The 19,778-nt window shown below is 34.5% G+C and overlaps 1 protein-coding gene across 1 annotated transcript in view; it reads left to right on the top strand.

The window, feature by feature from the left end:
* The window catches only part of LOC122792798 (annexin A3-like), an 825,182-nt gene that overhangs the window by 317,612 nt on the left and 487,792 nt on the right, over window positions 1-19,778 (top strand). The window contains exon 5 of the mRNA XM_044060366.1: window positions 12,870-13,060. Coding sequence (XP_043916301.1) covers window positions 12,870-13,060 — 191 coding nt within the window. The remainder of the gene's footprint in view (window positions 1-12,869; window positions 13,061-19,778) is intronic.

Genomic DNA, 19,778 nt, shown 5'->3' with positions numbered 1-19,778 from the left:
GATGATTTTATTGGTATTCATTTCTCAGATATGGTTCAGATCAGAGACTGCACAATAATTATTCTCTAAAATCAAGGAAAAGATCGGATTAATATCACCTTTCTTTCTCACATCAGAAATGTAAATGCTATTGTTAATCACCCCTTTTCACTGTTACTGCTCTGCTGTTGTGCTAGAGCATTACCAGAATTGTCATCAGTCACCACAGGACAGCATCAGGAACTGCAAATACCTGTAAAGTGTATTGTTTCAATTTTATTTCTTACTTTTTGTACACCTATATGTAGTACATAAATTGGCAATGATCATAATCTTTGTAATGCACAGAACTGTTCCTGCTCCCATGTCAAGCAATTGTTAGAGAAAAAAAAGTATAGACTGTTAAGCCTATTACAGCTTTGAATGTTAGTCATAATGCACTCAGTGCTGCCACACAGAGGGCAGCCACCACAGAAGAGTGGCAGGAAGAAACACACTCAATGCTGCCACACAGAGGGCAGCCACCACAGACAAGTGGCAGGAAGAGCAGAAAGGTTTAAGGCCCTTTTAAACACTTCTTCCAGTTGAATAAATTACTTAACATGTTTGTAAGACACTTTTGAGCTTCCTGCCATTTTCTTGTGGTGTCTGTTGATGTCTGTTAATGGTTTAGCACAAGACTAGAGTTTAGAAAGCTATTTAATTGTGATGCTCCATGTACTAGAAAAAGTTATAAAGCCTTTTATTAAAGAAAAAAGAAATAGCCCAAGTAGAAAATAAATGACAAGGGTAATATGCATTGTTGCTTTTAACTTAGTTGTAGAGATGTACCTATAAAGTATGGCAATATACTTTAAAATATATTAATTTTGACTTTTTTCATTTGACTGAATGAAATGTTTAAATATGTTTTAAAGTATTTTATGCTTCCTGGCACTGTTCTGTGATCACCATTCTCTGCCTCGTAGTGGTAAATGTATTAACAGCATTCAGAGCCATAAAACAATACTAATACACTTTTTTCCTTAATTACCGTAGTACATGGAAGTGAGGTAAGCATCATGCACAGCAAATAATTATCATTGGGTTTCTCCAGTAATAACCCGATTTCATTTCCAACATGGACGTCAAGATTTCTTTGCATCATATTGTGAGCATATAACAAGGTGGTTATGATCAGAGGCCTTATAATAAACTTCCGTATACTGCACTCAGAAGACATAATATTAGGTTATGTTCGATTACACAATCATAATTCTCTGTAGTGCAAGGAGATTTAAATGCTCACAGTTATACTCCAAATTGGAGAAAACAAAACAAACCTCTAAAGCACTTTTCTGACATCAGAAAGATGTTTAACAAGCTTTTATTAATCACTTGTAAGTGTTGTGGTTAACAATGATGAAGGCAAGCCACCACTGAACAGCTTCAAGAGCCTAAAACAGTTACAAACATTGTTCTTACAAACATTTACATTTCTTAAAAAAACTTGGTCTAGTAGATTTTAAAGTTGTAAATTGTCAGAGGGATCCTTAGCTTCTGTCTGCTATGTTTATATCAGCGTTAAATGTTTTATGGCTTTCAAAGCGATGTAATACTTTGTGCTCCTACACTATTTCCTGTATTTGTAATACATGTCTCTACAATTATAACTGTTATTTTGTGTTCTGGGCATGGATGTCAAGAGTCACTTTTGAAGCTTCAGTTCATCCATTCTTGAGGTGAATATCTTGAAATCCATGACTCAGAAAATACTAATCCTGTATGCTATGTTTTCCAGATATGGATGTCATGAAATTCACCTTGACATCCATGTCAAGAATGCAGAAGTAGTTCTTTATGATAAGACTGATTAGAACTGTATATTTATAGTACTTGGAGCTTCACCTGTTCCCATGTATTGTTCAGTACAGAAGAAAAAGTGTAGGCCAGAAGACAAGTATAACTGTGATGTACTAACAACTTTAGAAGCTGGATAGAGGATGGCAATGGTCGCACTGAAAACAGAATTCTTAGCTGAGAACCATTTAGAAACAGCAACTGTACATTGTTAACAGAAACTGCTAGCTAAACTGTAAATCATTTCCAGAGGATCAACAATTTCAAGTCAACACAATTATTGTTCTTAAAATGTTTTTATAATACTTTGGAGCTTTTCTCTCCGGGCCTCCAGTGAAAATGAGCGCCTACCCGGGCAGACTTTCCCAGCAAATAAATGCCAATAAATAAATACGTACATACATATAAAAAAGAGAAATAGTTAATTAATATGGAGAACAACTGTGAAAACTCAAAAGGGGAATGAATGTACTATGGAACAGAGATGGGAAAAGCAGAAGGTTATGACAGCTGATGGAGAAAATTCCTCATTTACCCTAGAGAGAAAGACTGACCAATTTGCTGTTCAAATATATATATATATATATATATATATATATATATATATATATATATATATATATATATATATATATATATATATATATATATATATATATATATATATATATATATACAGAGACAAACAGATGGTTGCAGAAAATAAAAGATGTTTTAACCAGGTATTCAGAGGAACAATTGGTATACAAACTGCTGAAAAGGAAATGAAAGAAAAAGTCATGGAAACACAAGCAAAATATAAACAAATGGCACAGAAACAGGTTTACAGCTGTGCCAGAACAAAATGCATCACTTCAAGTCTTCTACCCACTTGGATTAAAAACTTGCTCAAACCCTTGACTGGTAGAAGATAAACTAACAAAAAGAAGAGAAAAACTGGAGGCAGGAGAAGGTAGCGGTTGAACAAATAACCAGTCAATAGGTGTAGGAAAGCAAACTGTGGACATCTCAAAGGAGGTATTTCCTGCAAAGCCCTTTATTGTGTTCCAAAAAAATAATCAGCAAAACAAAGGAGATGAAATAGTTTCAAAATATTGAGATTTCTTAAAAATGCACTTGGATTATTGACTGAGGGGAGTACTTAAAAAAATCATGTTGTTATGAATAAAGATAATGATATAATCAAATTGTCAGTTGCATTCTGAATAATATTTTTTTAAACTATTGAAATCAATAAGTATAAGGGAAAAACTGTTTCATTGATATAAATGTCATACTTAATCATTATATCTCATGTTTTACTTAAAAATACATTTTATATTAAAGTGAAAGGAGGCCTTCATGCTGTCTGATAAAAGTCCATATTTTTAAAATATAAATTGGATTCTGTTGTTTTTAATAAAGTTACCAGGACAGTAGTAAGGAAGGGAGAAAAGAAGTTAATGAATACTCAGTGAAAAAGAAAGCTAATATATTATGCGATGAAAAGCAGTAGATGATGACTTCCAAGATGACTGCACATTGAGTAACAGTTTAATTCTAGCTCTCCCTGTGTAAAAACAGAAACTTAGAAGAGGGATGACGATGAAGCAAGGGGAGAAATTCAAGAAAAAAGACAGAATGAGATTTGTGATGCAGATCCTTAAGGAGAATAACAACAGCCATACAGGATATTATATTCATAAAGTAGCAGAAAGTATTCTAAGAACTAAGCCAACATGAGAACATAGAAAGGAGATTCTGCCAATAGAGATTACTGCAGTTAGGGGTACACAGAATAGGCAAGAGGGGGCTAAAATGTACTGTAGAAAGCAAGCAAAGGAAACTTGGTACTGTGAGCAAATAACTAGACAGAGAAAGATAGTAGAGAGGGGAAGAGGCCAAAAAGACATTTGGACTAAGAGTATAAGCAAAGAGGGGACTTCCAAGATGGCTGCACATTGAGTAACAGCTTAATTCTGTCTCTCCCAGTCTGAAAACAGAAATTTAGCAGAGAAAGCCAATAGACCTAGATTTCTGGGCAAATTTAAGTAACTGGCTAGTAAGTGCACTGCCTGGATTTAAGGAAAAAAGAAATGCAGAGACCCAAAGGAAAATCAGCTACAAAAGGTGATGAAAAAGCAGTGATAGGGAAAAGTACTGTAGCTATTCAGCAAAAAGCAGTGCAAGCTCCAGACATGACTTCCAATAATCTAGAGGGAAGTATAAGGCAACTGCACACAGACATGATAAAAATAAACAAAACACTAATGGAATACATTAACTCAAACAATAAAAGGCTGGAAAAAATGAAAGAAGCTTTAAACAGATATCAGTTAAGGTGATAAAACTGCAAAATTCAGAGGTTGAAATGAAGAAAAGGCTGGCTGGATATGAGACTGTACAAGAAGAGATGTTTCAGAAAATAATAGTATTAGAGGACAGAGTATGTAGGGAAAACCTGAAATTTTCTGCTGTACCCAAGAAGCTGAAAGGAACAGACTGTATTAATTTTGTGAAAGCACAAATAAGCAACTAGACTGGTATTCCACATTAATTGAAAGAGTACATCGTGTGTATGCTCCAAACCTGGGTATGAGAAAGCAACCTAGATTTTCAATAGTAAAGATGCAATCTTATCAGCAGAAGGAATTAATTTTGACAAAATTGTGACAGAAGAACAGCATATTAAAAGTAAGAGATAGCAGAGTGTTTGTGGAGAATGACTACTGATTGTACACCAGGCAGAAAAGGAGTAGATGTATCCCATTAATCAGTGAATGTCAAGAAGCAGGTGTGAGATTCAAACTGCTGTACCCAGCTATCTTCAAAATATTTTCCTGGAGGAACAAAATCATATTTTGATGAAGTACATGCTAAGGAAGAAATACAAAAGTTTGTCTAAAAACAGTGAGCTGTGAAACAGAAGAAGATTCTGCTTCTTGTTCTTTTGATAATAAGGACCACAGAGAGACTGTGCCAGTAAAAACATTTCCATTGTTTCAAAAGAAAATGCTTAAAAGAGGGGGAAAGCACAATAGTTGAGTAGAAGAATCAAGAGTACTTTGGAAATAAAACAGAGATAGGGATTGGGAGAAGGAGATGAACAGGAACAGAACAACAGAATCTGGAAATATTAGATTTTCTTGCATTTTCTTAAACTTATAGGGGACGCTAAAGAATATGCCCTACTTCAGGTCATTAATGTTCAGAAAAATGCTTAGGAGAGGGAAAAGGAGGAAGAAAGCTAACTGTAAGTAACACATTTTTCTTAATAGTACAATTTAAATGTTGCACGGTTTTCTTTGCCTGTTATAAAGTAAAGTTTTTTCAGTTATTTTTAAGTGTAATGGGGATTCTAATTTAAATAGGTGCGCCTGTTTTTTTCCTTTAGATATTTTTCTCCCTTCTTCTCTCTTTCTCCTTGTTCAGTTTCAAGAAATGTAGGCTCTGCAATGTAAAACAATATATCTGGTTAAAAGAGCATGACAAAATAAAAAATAGTGCACTTTTTCATTGATTATGTGCATAGCTTTGTGTATTATTAATTTAATATGTTTTAGAGGGTATTGGGTGTGTGCCTGTATTTTTGTTTGAAGGTTTTCAATAAAATAAAAAATTCTGTAAGGTGTGACGTAGGCCCAAATGGACATGACAAGAAATAATTGTATAAAAGATTACCCTGCCAAATAATACAAGCATGTAACACAAAAGCTGAAACTAGACATTTATCAAAAAGTTGTTATAAATAGAGGCAGTAAGAGAAATACTTAATACTGTAACAACAGTTAGCAATGAAGAGAACATGCAAATATGCACTCTATTAGATCTAGTACTATCTAATAATATTTTTATATATGAACAACAATTATATCTACAGCAATGGGGTGTAGCAATGGGCACCCCATGCGCACATTCATACACAAATCTAGTTGTATATCATTGGGAAAAACAATATTTAAGAAGTTATGCTTTGAGCACAAATATAATTACATACAGGCATTTTGTAGATGATATTCTCATGTTTTGGGAAGGACAAGAAAAAATCCCTAAATGAGTATATAAAATATTTAGAATCAACAACATCATTTCTAAAGTTCACAGCTACTTATTCATATGAAGCAGTGAACTATTTAGATGTAACAATATATATAGATGGACAGGGGAATGTCAATACTAAACTATATTGGAAAGAATGTTGGAGAAATAGCATATTAGATCATAGTAGTATGCATCTATGACACGTGTTTAATAATATAGCAGAAGGACAGATGAAAAGAATAAAAATAATTTCTAATATTCCACAAGATGTAGAAGAAGAAGTATTGAGATTAGAGATGTTATTGGCAAGAGGCTATAAAGAAATAGAACTAGAAAGGGCAAAAATGAAAATAGAACAAAGAGAATCAGAAGGAATTGTTTCAGTAGACAATAAAAATATAAGTAGAAAGAATGAGAACAAGAAACAAGTTTGTTTTATGACTAACTATACAAATAATAGGAGAATGATTGACATAATAAAGAAAATTTGGCATCTTTTAACTATGGATGAAGAAACTAAGAGATGGGTAGGTGAAACACCTAGTTTCTCCTACAAGAATAATAAAAACCTAAAGCGTCTATTATGTGGAGAGAAGAGTAAGGATGTAGTTACACATTATGAACGCTTAGGTACATTCCCATGTGGGAAATGTAAAATGTGTGAAGTGATCTGTGAAGAACAAAGATACCAACTTCCAAGTATACATTTTTTTATTTGAACCAAGATTTTATGCTACATGTAATAGGACTAATATAGTTTATCTTGCTAGTTGCAACTGTTGTCAAAGTTGTTATGTAGGAAAGACTCTGAAATGATTAAGAGACAAAATATATCAACACTTATATGACATTAAGAATAAGAACACACAAAATGCTTTAGCTAAATATATAATGGAACAGGAAGGACATAGTTTTAATTTTAGGATATTACAAGTAAAGTTAAATTTAAAAGAGGGAGATAATAATAGTTATTTAGAAAGAATTGAGCTGCGATGGATTTTAAGACTTCGAGTTCATCTAACACCTGGGCTTAATAATAACAATATCAATATTAAGCCAGTGTTGTATGCACGCTCTGTCAAATAAAATGTTAAACAATATGTAACTATCTCTTTTAGAAGTTGATTCTATAATTGATTAATTAACGTATTAATGGTCATATGGTGTGTATATATAAACTTGCTTGCATTATTTTAAAACTGTTAAGGATCTGAAGAAGCATACATTTTGTTACGTGAAAGCGGTCATCCATTTTATTTATTTATTGAATAAATCAAACTTCGAGTACAACAGCTTGGATTAATCAGTCATGGTGGTTACTTTAGTTTTATTTTTATCTTCTCTCTTTCTCCTTGTTCAGTTTCAAAAAATGTAGGCTCTGCAATGTAAAACAATATATCTGGTTAAAAGAGCATGACAAAGTAAAAAAATAGTATGCTTTTTCTCATATTACACAGGGGAATGACTGGGTTAAGACCATTAGCTTAATCTGGTAACAGATTTTAAGAGAAAGCAAGTAAATGAAAAAAAGAATATTGACTATCATAAAGACTTTTTTTTAGTAAACACTTTTGTGTCTGGTTGTCATGTCTCTGGCAGACAATCTGATAAAGAGAAATGGCTTGGATAAAATGTTTTATGAGAGCTTTCAAGTGTTTTCCCAGCTGAGAGAGGTATAAAGATAGAACAAAAACAGACAGCACTTTATAGAACCAAAGCGTATAGCATGCATCTTAGCATGGATAACCTTTCTTTTAGGCTAGCTTGAGTCTGTGTGTGTTGCTGTCAGTTTGGAACATTTATTCCTATTAGGAGGGTAGCAATTCAATATTTGATTATGTGCATAGTTTTGTGTGTTATTATTAATTTAATATATTTTAGGGGGTATTGGGTGTGTGCCTGTATTTTTGCTTGAAGGTTTTCAATAAAATAAAAAGTTCTGTAAGGTGTGACATAGGCCCAAATGGACATGACAAGAAACAATTGTATAAAATATTAACCTGCCAAATAGTACAAGCATGTAACACAAAAGCTGAAACTAGACATTTATCAAAAAGTTGTTATACATAAAAGGTGGGAATAATAATCTCTCAAAAATATAATGCTTTCTATAATGTCTTTAAATGTTAAAGGGGTAATGGATAAATACAAAAATGAAAGAGAAGTGAACTATATTAAACATGTACTTTGACAACCTGAGCAAAGGAAGAGAGTAGTACTTACACATTGCAAGAGGAGCTCCAAAAGTAATAAAAGAGAATAAAAATGACAATAATGTTAGATTTGTAGTACTAAGGGGCTACTGACAAGGGAGGAGGATTACACTGGCATGTATTTACATTCCACCAAAAACTACTATAATAGAGCTTAAGAAAATTCTGGGAGAAATAATCAGCTTTCAGCAAGGAATATTACTTATAGGTGGGGACTGGAATTTGATTTGCAAAAGTGAAGGCATGTCTGATGGGCCCAGAAGGGAAATTATATCAAAGGAGGGTAGATTTTGAAGAAATTTATGAAAATACTTGGCATGAAAGATGTGAATTTAGTACTAGGAGTTTAGAGCGAATTTGCATAAGATACAAAAACTGGGCTAGACTAAACAGAATTTACATTTCACAGGAACATCTGCATTTAATTGAAGGTCATGATATGTACCCAATAACTATTTCAATCCATGAGCAAATAATACCTAAAATAAAAACATAGAGTAATGAAATAAAAACGAGAAACTGGCGCTTTCCCACCTATCTGCTGAAAAGAGTGGAATTTAAGGAATGGGTAGTGAAAATTATTCGGGAGTTGTTAGAGAGGGTAGAAATTACTTCTGAAAATATAGCTAGGGAGTGGGATAACATTAAGGTGTAATTTAAAAATAGGGTGGAAATAAAAGAAAGAGGGTCATGGTTAAGAAGTAACAATAATTATTTAGAGGGCCTTACAAATGTTAAAGTAGTGCAAAGTAGGGGGGATCTCACAGAACAAGAAGGGGAGCAACTGCAGAATGCTAAACATAAAATAAGGGATTACCTTGATAATATGCATGAGTTTAGAAAGAGTGCTTTTAAGGAACTGTTTTTTGATAACTGTAGAGCATGAAAACTTTTAGCACAATGACCCAGGCAACAGAAAGTAGAAATTGCTGTCACCAAGCTTAGAGAGCCTATAACAAGGAAGATAAGGGATCCTGTAGAAGTATTAGAAATATTTTGGAAATTCTTTTAAAGCCTGTATAAAGCAGAGAAGTATGGAAATCAAGAAAACGTACAAATGGAAATTTTTATGGAAAAATTAAATATACCAAGGTTAGAAGGAGAGGAGGTTCAATTACTAACAGGTAGGATAGGATAAGATGAGATATAAATGGTGATGTATAAACAATCTATAGGAAAGTCCCCAGGAACAGATGGTATTCCTGTGTAAGTTTGGAAGCTAGGAGGGAAAAAACTGATAAATATTTGGAAGGTTTTGTTTAACAGTATTTTAAGAGGAGAAGTACGAACATCCTGGAAGAAAGCGGTGGTAGCTGTAATACCTAAAAAGTTAAAGATCCATCAGATCTAGCTTCATACAGGCCAATTTCAATACTAAGCCATGATTATAAAGTGTTTATGTCTATAATGGCTAAAAGAATGGCAAAAGTGATGCCAAAATTGATAGATATGGATCAGTGTAGTTTTATGGAGGGGAGGCAAACATTTGACAACATTAACAGAATACTGATGATCCAGAGGGAAGTAGAATGTAAGAAAATACCACTGCTGTTGTTGAGTCTTAATGCAGAGAAACCATTTGGCAGAGTAAGCTGGGACTTTATGAGCAGAGCAATGGAAGCATTTGCATACACTGATAAAATTATGAAGTTGATTAGGAGGATATATCAGGGATCAAGGCAAAAATTAAAATGGGTGGGCTCCTCTCTGATAATCTCTGCTTAGCAGAGGAACCAGGCAGGGGTGTCCTCTCACTCCTCTTGGTATTTCCATTATATTTAGAACCACTGGCAAAGAAAATAAGGGACTCAGAAATTCAAGGATATAATTGGTATGGTAGTAGATATTATTTTATGCCTGACAAAACCAGAGAAAGGCATTACAGTGCTGTGGGACATATTGAGACAGTTTCAAATATTTTTATGATACACAATTAATGAAGCTTAAACAAAGACAGTAGTGGTAAATTATGTACCCAGATACAAATTGGTTCAGCAAAATCCATACTTTCGGGGACATGATAAAATGAAGCATTCAGCGGTATGGATTAAAAATTATTCTGGTGTGGCAGCTTAGGATATGTGGGATGAGACTAAACAAAGGATAATAGAAAAACTAAAAAAATGGAAGCTCTGTTATATGGATATCAATAGTGAGATACAAGCAGTTAAAATGTTTTTAGCCCCTTCAGTCTTATATACAGGTCAGGCATATTTTTATCAACCAGAGGAGAAGTTGTGGATAACAATTACTAAAGAGCAGAAAGATTTTATTTGGGAGGGGAAGATGGCAAAAGTCATGTGGGATAAGCTTATTCTTCCAAAAGAGTAGGGCAGACTGGAATTATCCAATTTGAAGGGGTAGTTCAGAACAGTACAGTTAAGGCTCGTATATATAGCACAAGCAGAAAACTGTAATTCAAAGTAGATGATGATGAAACAGGTGGGAAGCTCAAGAAACAAGGAGTGACTGGGATTTTGGATGCAGACCTTTATAGAGAATAACAATGATCATACAGAATATTATATAGCAGAAATTATTCTAAGAACTAAGCCAGTATGGGAATGGAGACAGGAGATTCTGTCAATAGGGATGACTGCAAGTTAGGAATACAGACAATAAGCAAGAGGGGGCTGGAATTTACTGGAGAAAACAGGCAAAGAAACCAAGGTATTGAGAGCAAATAACTACAGAGGGAAAGGTAATAGAAAGACAAGATGCCAAGAATTTATTTGGACTGCAGGTTAAAGATTGCCTTTCCTATCAAGGACTGATATCAGAGTACAAGCAAAGAGAAAGAAATAACAGGGTCTAAACGAAAGAACAGCACTGGTAGAGTTGAATCTAGAACAAAAGTCGCTGTTAAGAAAGCCATAATTAGTAGAACATATACACTATTTCATGGTAACTATAAGAATGAATCAGAGGAGGTTAGAAAGGATTGGAAATAGAGATCAGATAAGCAATTCACAAAGAAAAAATGGGAGGGTATATGGGAAGGTGGCCTAATGGTTAAGGTGTTTGCCTTACAAACACAAGGTTCAGGGTTCAAGTCTCACAAGCGATAATTGGCTAGGCTTAAATGGCTCGCAAGGGCAGTTAGCCTAGTACTAACCTGTGAACCTAAATATGCAACAAAGTCTAGAAGATTTAGGATCTTTGATTGGAAGTGTCTGGATAGGTATTTTTATACCCCGAGTAGCCTCCAAAGAATTTTTCCTAAGGTAGACAGGAAATGAAGGTGAGGTGGGGAAGAAAGAGATAACTGGGAACATATTTTCTAGATGTGTAATGAGTTGGCAGACTTTAAAGTTTCCCTGTAGACTGCTCTGTTGGAAATGCTGGGTGAGCAAATAGGTGTAAATAAGGAATTATTTTGAGCTATGATAAAGAATCGGAATTGCCTACACATAGTAAGGCCTTGCTGAGTCAAATTATGATGGCTGTCAAAAAAGCAATTACTGAAAAATGAATATCAAAGTCTAAACCAACTTTACTAGAAGTAGCAAAGGCAATAACAGAGAAAAAAACAACTTGAAATGGGATCTTTGGAAAAAGGTAGGAGCAAATTACATAGGAAAAATGGGAAGTATGGGATCAATACATACAGAGGAGGAAAAAGGTTAAAAAGAAGGCAGGAACTGAAAGAGTTATGTACTGGTTGACTGACAATGACTGGATGCACTATAAGAGATGTATAATGTTTGCAGCTACAGTTATGTTGGCATGGTTTGTAATGTATAATGTTTGCAAGTGAGATTGTGTTGGTATGGTTTATGTTAATTTATATAAATGTAAGATTGCCTATGACATACATGATAATTTAATAAAGATGTTTATTATTAAAAAAACAGTAGATGATATTGCATAAAGTTAGATCTAGTGATTCATGAACTAGGTCTCAGAATGCATGCACGGTTATATGATGTTGATGGGATACTATGTTGACTGAAAGGGTAGAAATTATTTGAATTTTACTATTTGAATGGTAACATCTGGGGAATTGAATTTACAGTGACATATGATTTGGAAATTATCAACTTCCTGGATGTTACAATCTCCAGAAATCAAGACTATACTTTGGCTACTAGAGTATTTTGCAAATACCCCCAATACAATACAGTATTACATGCCTCTAGTATGCATCCACGCCACACCATCAGAAACATTCCAGTATCACAATTCATGTGTATGAAATGCCTCAGTTATACACAACTGGACTATGATAGTCGTGATTTATGTCGTAGATTTGCCAACAGGGGGTACAAATATCAAGACGTTTCCAGGGCATGGGTTCGTTCAGCTGAAATGGACAGGGACACACTGCTCGAATATAAGACACGATCTGGGGATTCCCCTGATACTACCATTAGGTTTGTTACATCCTATGGTAGGAATTGTAGTGTTATCAGGGATATTATGAATAGACACAGCAGCAACCAAACAGGAAAGCAGGAATACATAATAATATTATGAATAGACATTGGAACATCTTATTGGCCAATGAACAGCTTAGAACAATTTTGGGGCAGGAATGCCAGTTTTCATATAGGAAAGGAAAAACTTTGGGTTCCATGTTTTCTCACTTCAAACATATTGGTAGTGGGGGAGCCATATACAAACAGCTTATGATATCTGGGCATGAATTATTGGTTACTTTCCCATGTGGTCATTGCGGCTCTTGTAAACAGGTCAGCAAATCCAAGCAGTTCTCTAGTCGCAATACTAGCAAAGTATTTGATTGCAAAATTTTTGGTAATTGTAGTAGTGACTGGGTGATCTATCTGGCAATTTGCCGATGTTTGGCTTTTTATGTAGGTCAGACTTCGAGACCACTCATGACTCGTATTAATGAACATCGAAGCAACATCAAGAACAAGTGGGAAACAAATGCTCTCTATCATCATGTATTGCAACATCAGCAAGCCCAGTTTATGTTTATGGTTATTGACCGAATTGTCGGTGATAGAAGTAATCCTCAAGGATGGCACAGTATTCTAAATCATAAGGTAAAATACTGGATTATCACTCTGGGTGTGTTATTTTCACCAGGACTTAATGACCATTTATAACCACAATTTTCATGAAGAATGGGACATTCTCATTTTGATTGGGTTACTTGCAGCTCACCATTGGTATTATATTTACAGGCTTTATGCATATGTTTTTTCCATGATTGGATTCTTAATTTTATCTGGTTTCAGATATTATTATTTATTTTTGTAAATTATTTTCTTTAAAGTGTTGATTCATTATGTTACCTGTACATTCATGTTGGATTCCACTGTATTAATAGTATATAGGCTTATTTTGCTTATATAGTTGTTGTTAACATGTAGTGGTTCTATATACAATTAATCTATCCATTTCTATGGTGCAGTTGCATATAACAATATACTTTTAGCCACTATTATGTGGTGTATTACTAGGTCATTATAGTCATATTTAGAGATATATATACTATTATGGTTTCTTTTTAACTATGTTTTTGCTTTGGTCTCATATTTAATGTTTATTAATTTTAACTGATTGCCGGTTCATGTTTTATTCATGACTGGCAGGAGTATACCAGTGGTTTCATTGGTTGAGGGTATATATAAATTAGCATGTTACAAAATAGTTATTATGTCTGTTTATTCAACACTGAAGAAGGCAGTTTATTGCCGAAACCGGTCTGTTTAATAAAGTCTTTTCATCCACTAATGTTTTTGTGTTAGTGGCCTTGATTTCTGCTGGCCAACTGTGTTTTCTTATGGTATCTTCCGGCCGTGCAGCACCCATGTGCACAGCGTTTGGTTGAAAGGGTAGAAAGCAATACTTACAAATCTAATGCACTTGAAACACTGACTGAGGGAAGTGGTGTAAATGCAGGGAAATAAATGTGCAGACAAAAGTTGTTTTGTATAATTAAAATGTAAATGAATCACACTGGAATATGTTTTAAAGCAATTGAGATCAGAAGCTCCAGTTAGGAATTAACTACTTCATGTCATTTTGTATCTTGCTTGGCTAAAGACACATTTGTTATGAGGCTTCTGAGTAGAAGCCTCTCAGTATGCAGTCTGACCTGTCTCCAATGCTGTTGAAATGCAGCCTGTCTTCCTTGATAAGCTATGCCTGATTGCAAGAGAGTGGAGTCATCTGGGTCTTGATAGGTAAGCTTGACATTTTAAAATAGCTATAGATTTTGAAATATCTAACAAAATGTACAAAAGATATGTTTAAAATGGGTACTGACTTCAAGAATGAACAACCTGTAGAAATCAATATGAAAGAATGTAAAATAGCCTGGCTATGTAGCAACATGAGGATAGAGGGACAGCTTCAGAAATATAATGCTACAGGCAAGTGAAATACATTCCCCTAGCCCAAAAGGAGAGTGATTAGAGAAGTCTGGATGAAGACTAAGTCTGTTTATTGTAAAGAACATCAGCTGTATCGCCTTGCAAAATATGTATATTGCTAATATGTTGTTTATTTCTTGAGTTTGGAAGGAAATGTCTGTTCTAATAAGAAATCAGGTATGATTGAGGCAATAATACACAAAAGCATATAAAGTGACAAAAAGTGATAGAAACAAACTAAAAAGAACCAATTTGTAATAAAAAGGCAAAGAATATAAGTTGAGTAAAGTAAAATATAAGCTTTACTTTACACAATTTGCTTTATTGGTTTGGAATGTTAATGAGCTGGTTGACACACACAAAACACAGGCGAGGATACTAACATATTTACAATAGTACTACACAGATAATAATGTTATAGAATAGTCATCTGAGTCCTAAACAGCATGAACATATTGTAGATGGGCCTGAATAGAGAGATGAAAAATCAGCAAGCAAAGGATAGTTGTAGTGCTAACATTTAATTCGTCCTCAAGTCTTGGTGAGTACCTTCACTAGGCGGACCCTGTTTTCACAAAATCTCACCAAGGCAACACTGATATATAGACTGTATTTATATAGCATATATCATGGAGAGAAGTAGGTCAAAAACTAAAAAAGATAGCTGGGTGCCCAATCCTGGTAGGCACACTGGTGCCAGGACTGGAAAAGATGACAGTGTTGAATCCTCCAAATATGGAAACATTCCTACAATGGGGCCAGGCCAGGCCCAGGGGAAGGATGCCCCCTTGTTGTAGAAGGAGGTATTCCACAAAAATCACAAAAACTGAAAGGCCAAAGAAAAGCCATAAAACGATAAAGTGGACTATTGAGGATAAGAAAGAAATTATGTATTATTACTATTATGCAAAAAGCCAAGAATTTCCAGACACAAGATACAAAAAATAATTAAGAGAGAAATCAGAGGAAAGAAAAATACTTCTGCAAGAAAAACTGTCAGAAGCTTCAAATGAAAATGTGTGTTCATTAATACAACAGATTTGTGAGAAACAGTGTATAGATCAATACATCTTGATCTGTTTGGAAAAAGAAACATCTGAGGAAGTGTGAAAATATAAACAACAAAACAAAGAGATATTTGAAAAGTATAAGAAAGAAATATGGATATGGGAGAGAAATAGATATTTGATATGGTGCAATATTTATGCAAAGGAGTAAAGAAGGCAGCCCCAAAAATATTTGAAGAGAAATACAGGCAAAGGCATCTGGATATGGAACATTTCACAATAAAAAAAATAATATCACAAATATGGAACATAGAAAAGAAGATCAGTAAAGTATAAGTTAAAAAAATAGAAGTTGAAGTTAAGGAGTGCCTACGAAGTGAAGGATTTGATGTAGGTCTAACACAGGTTACATCACAGCAGGATGTAGTGAGTCCCCAAAGCAGGGAGAAACAGGAATATCAGGAAACATCTGAAGAAAAAATATGGACATGGGAAAGAAAAAGAGATTTAATATGGTGTAATATTTGTGCAAAGGAGAAAGCAAAACTATCCAATACAAAAAGAGCAGCACAAAAGATATTTGAAGAGAAATACAAACAAAGGAATCCAGACATGGAAAACTTTACAATACAAAAAAAATAAGAAGACAAAGAGGAAAAGTAGAAAAGGAGACCAGTAATGGAGAAGTTAAAGAAATAGAAACTGAGGTTGTGGAGTACCTGCAAAGTGAAGGATTTAGTGTAGAAAATCTAATTCAGAAAGTACCACAACAGGATAGAGTAATGGATATCCAAATTAAGGGGAAACCAGTGGAACAGGAAGCAATTGTTCAGGTGCCATATGAAGATTATTTGGAGACTTCCACAGGAAACCAGTATAAATGTTCATTTGAAGCTAGATATCAAGGGAAGGAACAGTAAACTATGAAAACTCTGATGCAGTCAATGTTGAGGAGTGATAGACCAGTGAGCTCCCATATGATAGAGCAACAGATGGCACAGGATGAAATTGATGAGACTGTGTCACAGGAAGATGCTATAGAACCTTCTGTAGAATTCCTGCAGGAATTGGAAAACAAAGGATGTGCCCTAAGTTTGGAAGAAAATGAGCTAAGAGAAGACTTGCTTGATGTAATAGACATGGACAGATATATCAAGATCAATGAAAGAAATAGACTGCAGAAGGTTAATAAAACCCAAAAAGTTAGAAGTCTGATAAAACAAATGAACACAGTAATTAGGACTGTTCATAGAGATCCATGTGATATAACAGAAGTAAACAGGATATATTACTGTGCAGTTAAACTAATAACTGATAAAGTTCTATCACAAGAACACAGGGTAGTGAGGGAAAGGAAGGGGAGAAATCAAATATCATCATGGAAATATTGAATGGAGAAAATTATAAAGCAATTAAGACAAGAACTGTCACTGTTAGAAGACTATAGAAGAGGGAATAGATCAACAAAATACTAAGAAAGATAGATGTGATAAAAGCAATGCGCAATATTAGAACAGACCAGGATCTATTATGTACTATCGCAAATAACAAACTAAAAATTTTGGCACAGGCAGAAAAACTTAGAAGATACGAAGATAAATGTAAAGGAAAAGTGCAAAATAAGCAATTTATTGAAGACCCAAAAAGGTTTTATAAAGAACTGCGAAAGAAGGTAAAAGGAATTGAAAGACAGCTAAAAAAAGAAGAAATAGATACATTTTGGAGAGGTATCTATGAAGATCCTGTAGAACATAACAAATATGCTAAATGGATAGAAGAAATAAAAGAAAGAATAAGAAGTTTAAAGGTACAGGATATACAATGGGATGAAGTAACAGCTAGAGAGATTGAAACAAAGATAAGAAAAGCCTCTAACTGGAAAACCCCAGGCCCAGATGCAATACCTAACTTCTGGTTAAAAGTATTAACATCTTTGCACAAAGATTTAGCCATGAGTAAGAACTATTTATATGCACATCCAGAACAGACACCAACCTGGCTAACAACAGGAAAAACAATGCTCCTACTTAAGAGTGAACCTGCAAGCTACCCTAGAAATTATATACCAATAACTTGTCTTCTGACGACATTTAAATTATACACGGGAATTGATGCCGACAGAGTTTATAGTCATTTAGAACAAAACTCAATTATGGCAGTAGAATAAAAGGGCAATAAAAGAAAGTCATATGGAACAAAGGATAATTTATTGTTAAATAAAGTCGTAATGGAGAACTGAAAAAAGGGGAAGAATCTAAGTATGGCATGGATTGACTACAAAAAGCATTTGATAGTATTCCTCATTCATGGATAAAAGAGTGCTTAAAATGTATAAGATATACCCCACATTGATCGACTACATTACAATGACCACGAAACAGTGGCAGATTACTTTGCAATTAAGCCATGATAAAGGACAAATTATTATCCCAGGGATAAAAATTCAAAGGGGGATATTCCAGGGTTACTCTCTGTCACTGTTACTATTCTGCTTGCCCTTAATCTATTAAGCTGTTTACTCAACAGCTTAGGCCATGGCTCCTAGAAAACAACAAAGTGCAAAGACGTCTCACCTTCTCTTTGTCGATGACTTAAAACTGTAAAGTTCATCAGATGAGGAACTGAAAGCACAACTGCAGGCTGTCAAAACTTTTTCAGATGATATAAGAATGTCATTTGGTCTTGGTAAATGTGCAAAAGCAATCTTTAAAGCAGGAAAACTGCAGCACCAAGAAAACATCAGTTTGGGACAAGAATGTGATATAAAAGAACTTGAGCAAGAAGGAGTGTATAAATATTTGGGAATTGATGAAGGATCAACAATAAAACATGAACAAATGCAAATAAAACTTAGTAAGGAATACCTCAGAAGACTTAAATTAATCCTGAAAACAGCACTGACATCTAGGAACAAAATCCAAGCTGCAAACCAATTTGCTGTTCCTGTCCTAACTTACAGGTTTGGCGTGATTGACTGTCCTTAAAATGTGTTGGATACATTAGATAGGAAACAAGAAGGATGCGTCATGCTCACCAAATGATATATAAAAATCAGTGCATACCAAGATTATATATTCCCCGTTCCAAAGGAGGGATGAGCCTCCTTGAAATTGATTATATGTATAGATCTGCAATTGTGGGACTCCACACATATCTGCTGACCTCACAAGACCCAAATGTAGTGAAAGTTTTGAAACATGAGTAGAATAAATCTAAAATGACTTCTCTGCTTAATCTAGCAGAAGCTTATCGGCATCAAACAAGAATGGAAATACAACCAGAAGTAGATAAAAATCAGGCAGCAACTGAATGTGCCAAAAAAACAAAAGAAAGAATATAAGGTGATGGCTCAGATGAGAAGGCAAGAAGTGTGAAATGGCATAAATATAGTTGCACGTACAGAAAACTTCTGGAAGAACCTCATGTTGATCAGGAATGAACACAGGAATGGTTAAGGAGAGGCGAATTCAAACCAAGAGATGAAAGTTAATATTGGTGGCCCAAGATAGTGGGCTGCGTACACGTTGGTTTATAAAGTCCATTAAACATGTGGGAGAAACAGACAAATATAGGTTTTGTAAAACCGAATTGGAAATATTTGCACATCTCGTTGCTGGTTGCGACATACTAATGGCAGAAAGACTGTATACTGAAAGGCATAATAATGTGGCGTGACTGTTGCACTGGGGATTGTGCAAACATTATGGTAGTGAAGTGGCCGGAAAACACTGGAAACATGAGCCACAAAGCATCATAGAAAATGCAGAAGTCTACATCACATGGGATCATCCATTACCAACAGTTCAAAAGATAGATGCTAGAAAACTGGATATAGTGGTCCAAGAAAAGAAGACAAGAGTAGCATTGATCATTGAAATTGCCACACCCAGTGACTACAGTGTCTTGTGTACAGAGAAACATAAAGTCATAAAATATCAGGATCTGCAGGCAGAAATGAGAGCATTGTGAAAGAAAGATACCCAGACAGTTCCAATAGTAGTAGGAGCAACGGGTCTTTTAAAAAAAAGAATCTACAATCCTACTTAGATATGTTACCAATCAATGTAACTCTGTGTAAACTACAAAAGGAGTCATTACTAGGCACATTGCGGGTGCTGTGAAGAACACTTTTGGCTGACATCAAAGATTAAAACAATACTAATTTCATGAACTTTAATTGTACTTTGATTTAGGAATAGGGTCCATTCCCATCATGGTATTAGAAACCCAGAAGATTTGGAGAAATTAAAAAAAAAAAGAAAGAAAATTGATAACTATGTTTTCTTTGTTGGAATAGAAGGAGAGCAAAAGAAAAGAGTCTTAATATTAATTTAAAAGGATATGTAACTAAAGATAGAGGAGCAAATGTAGATTAA

Source organism: Protopterus annectens, chromosome 2.part0 (genome assembly GCF_019279795.1).
Source record: "Protopterus annectens isolate FY-2018-M chromosome 2.part0, PAN1.0, whole genome shotgun sequence".
In the NCBI taxonomy this organism is placed as follows: Eukaryota; Metazoa; Chordata; order Ceratodontiformes; family Protopteridae; genus Protopterus; species Protopterus annectens.
The sequence above is the reverse complement of the archived record's forward strand: the minus strand, read 5'-3'. Positions and strand labels throughout refer to the sequence as shown.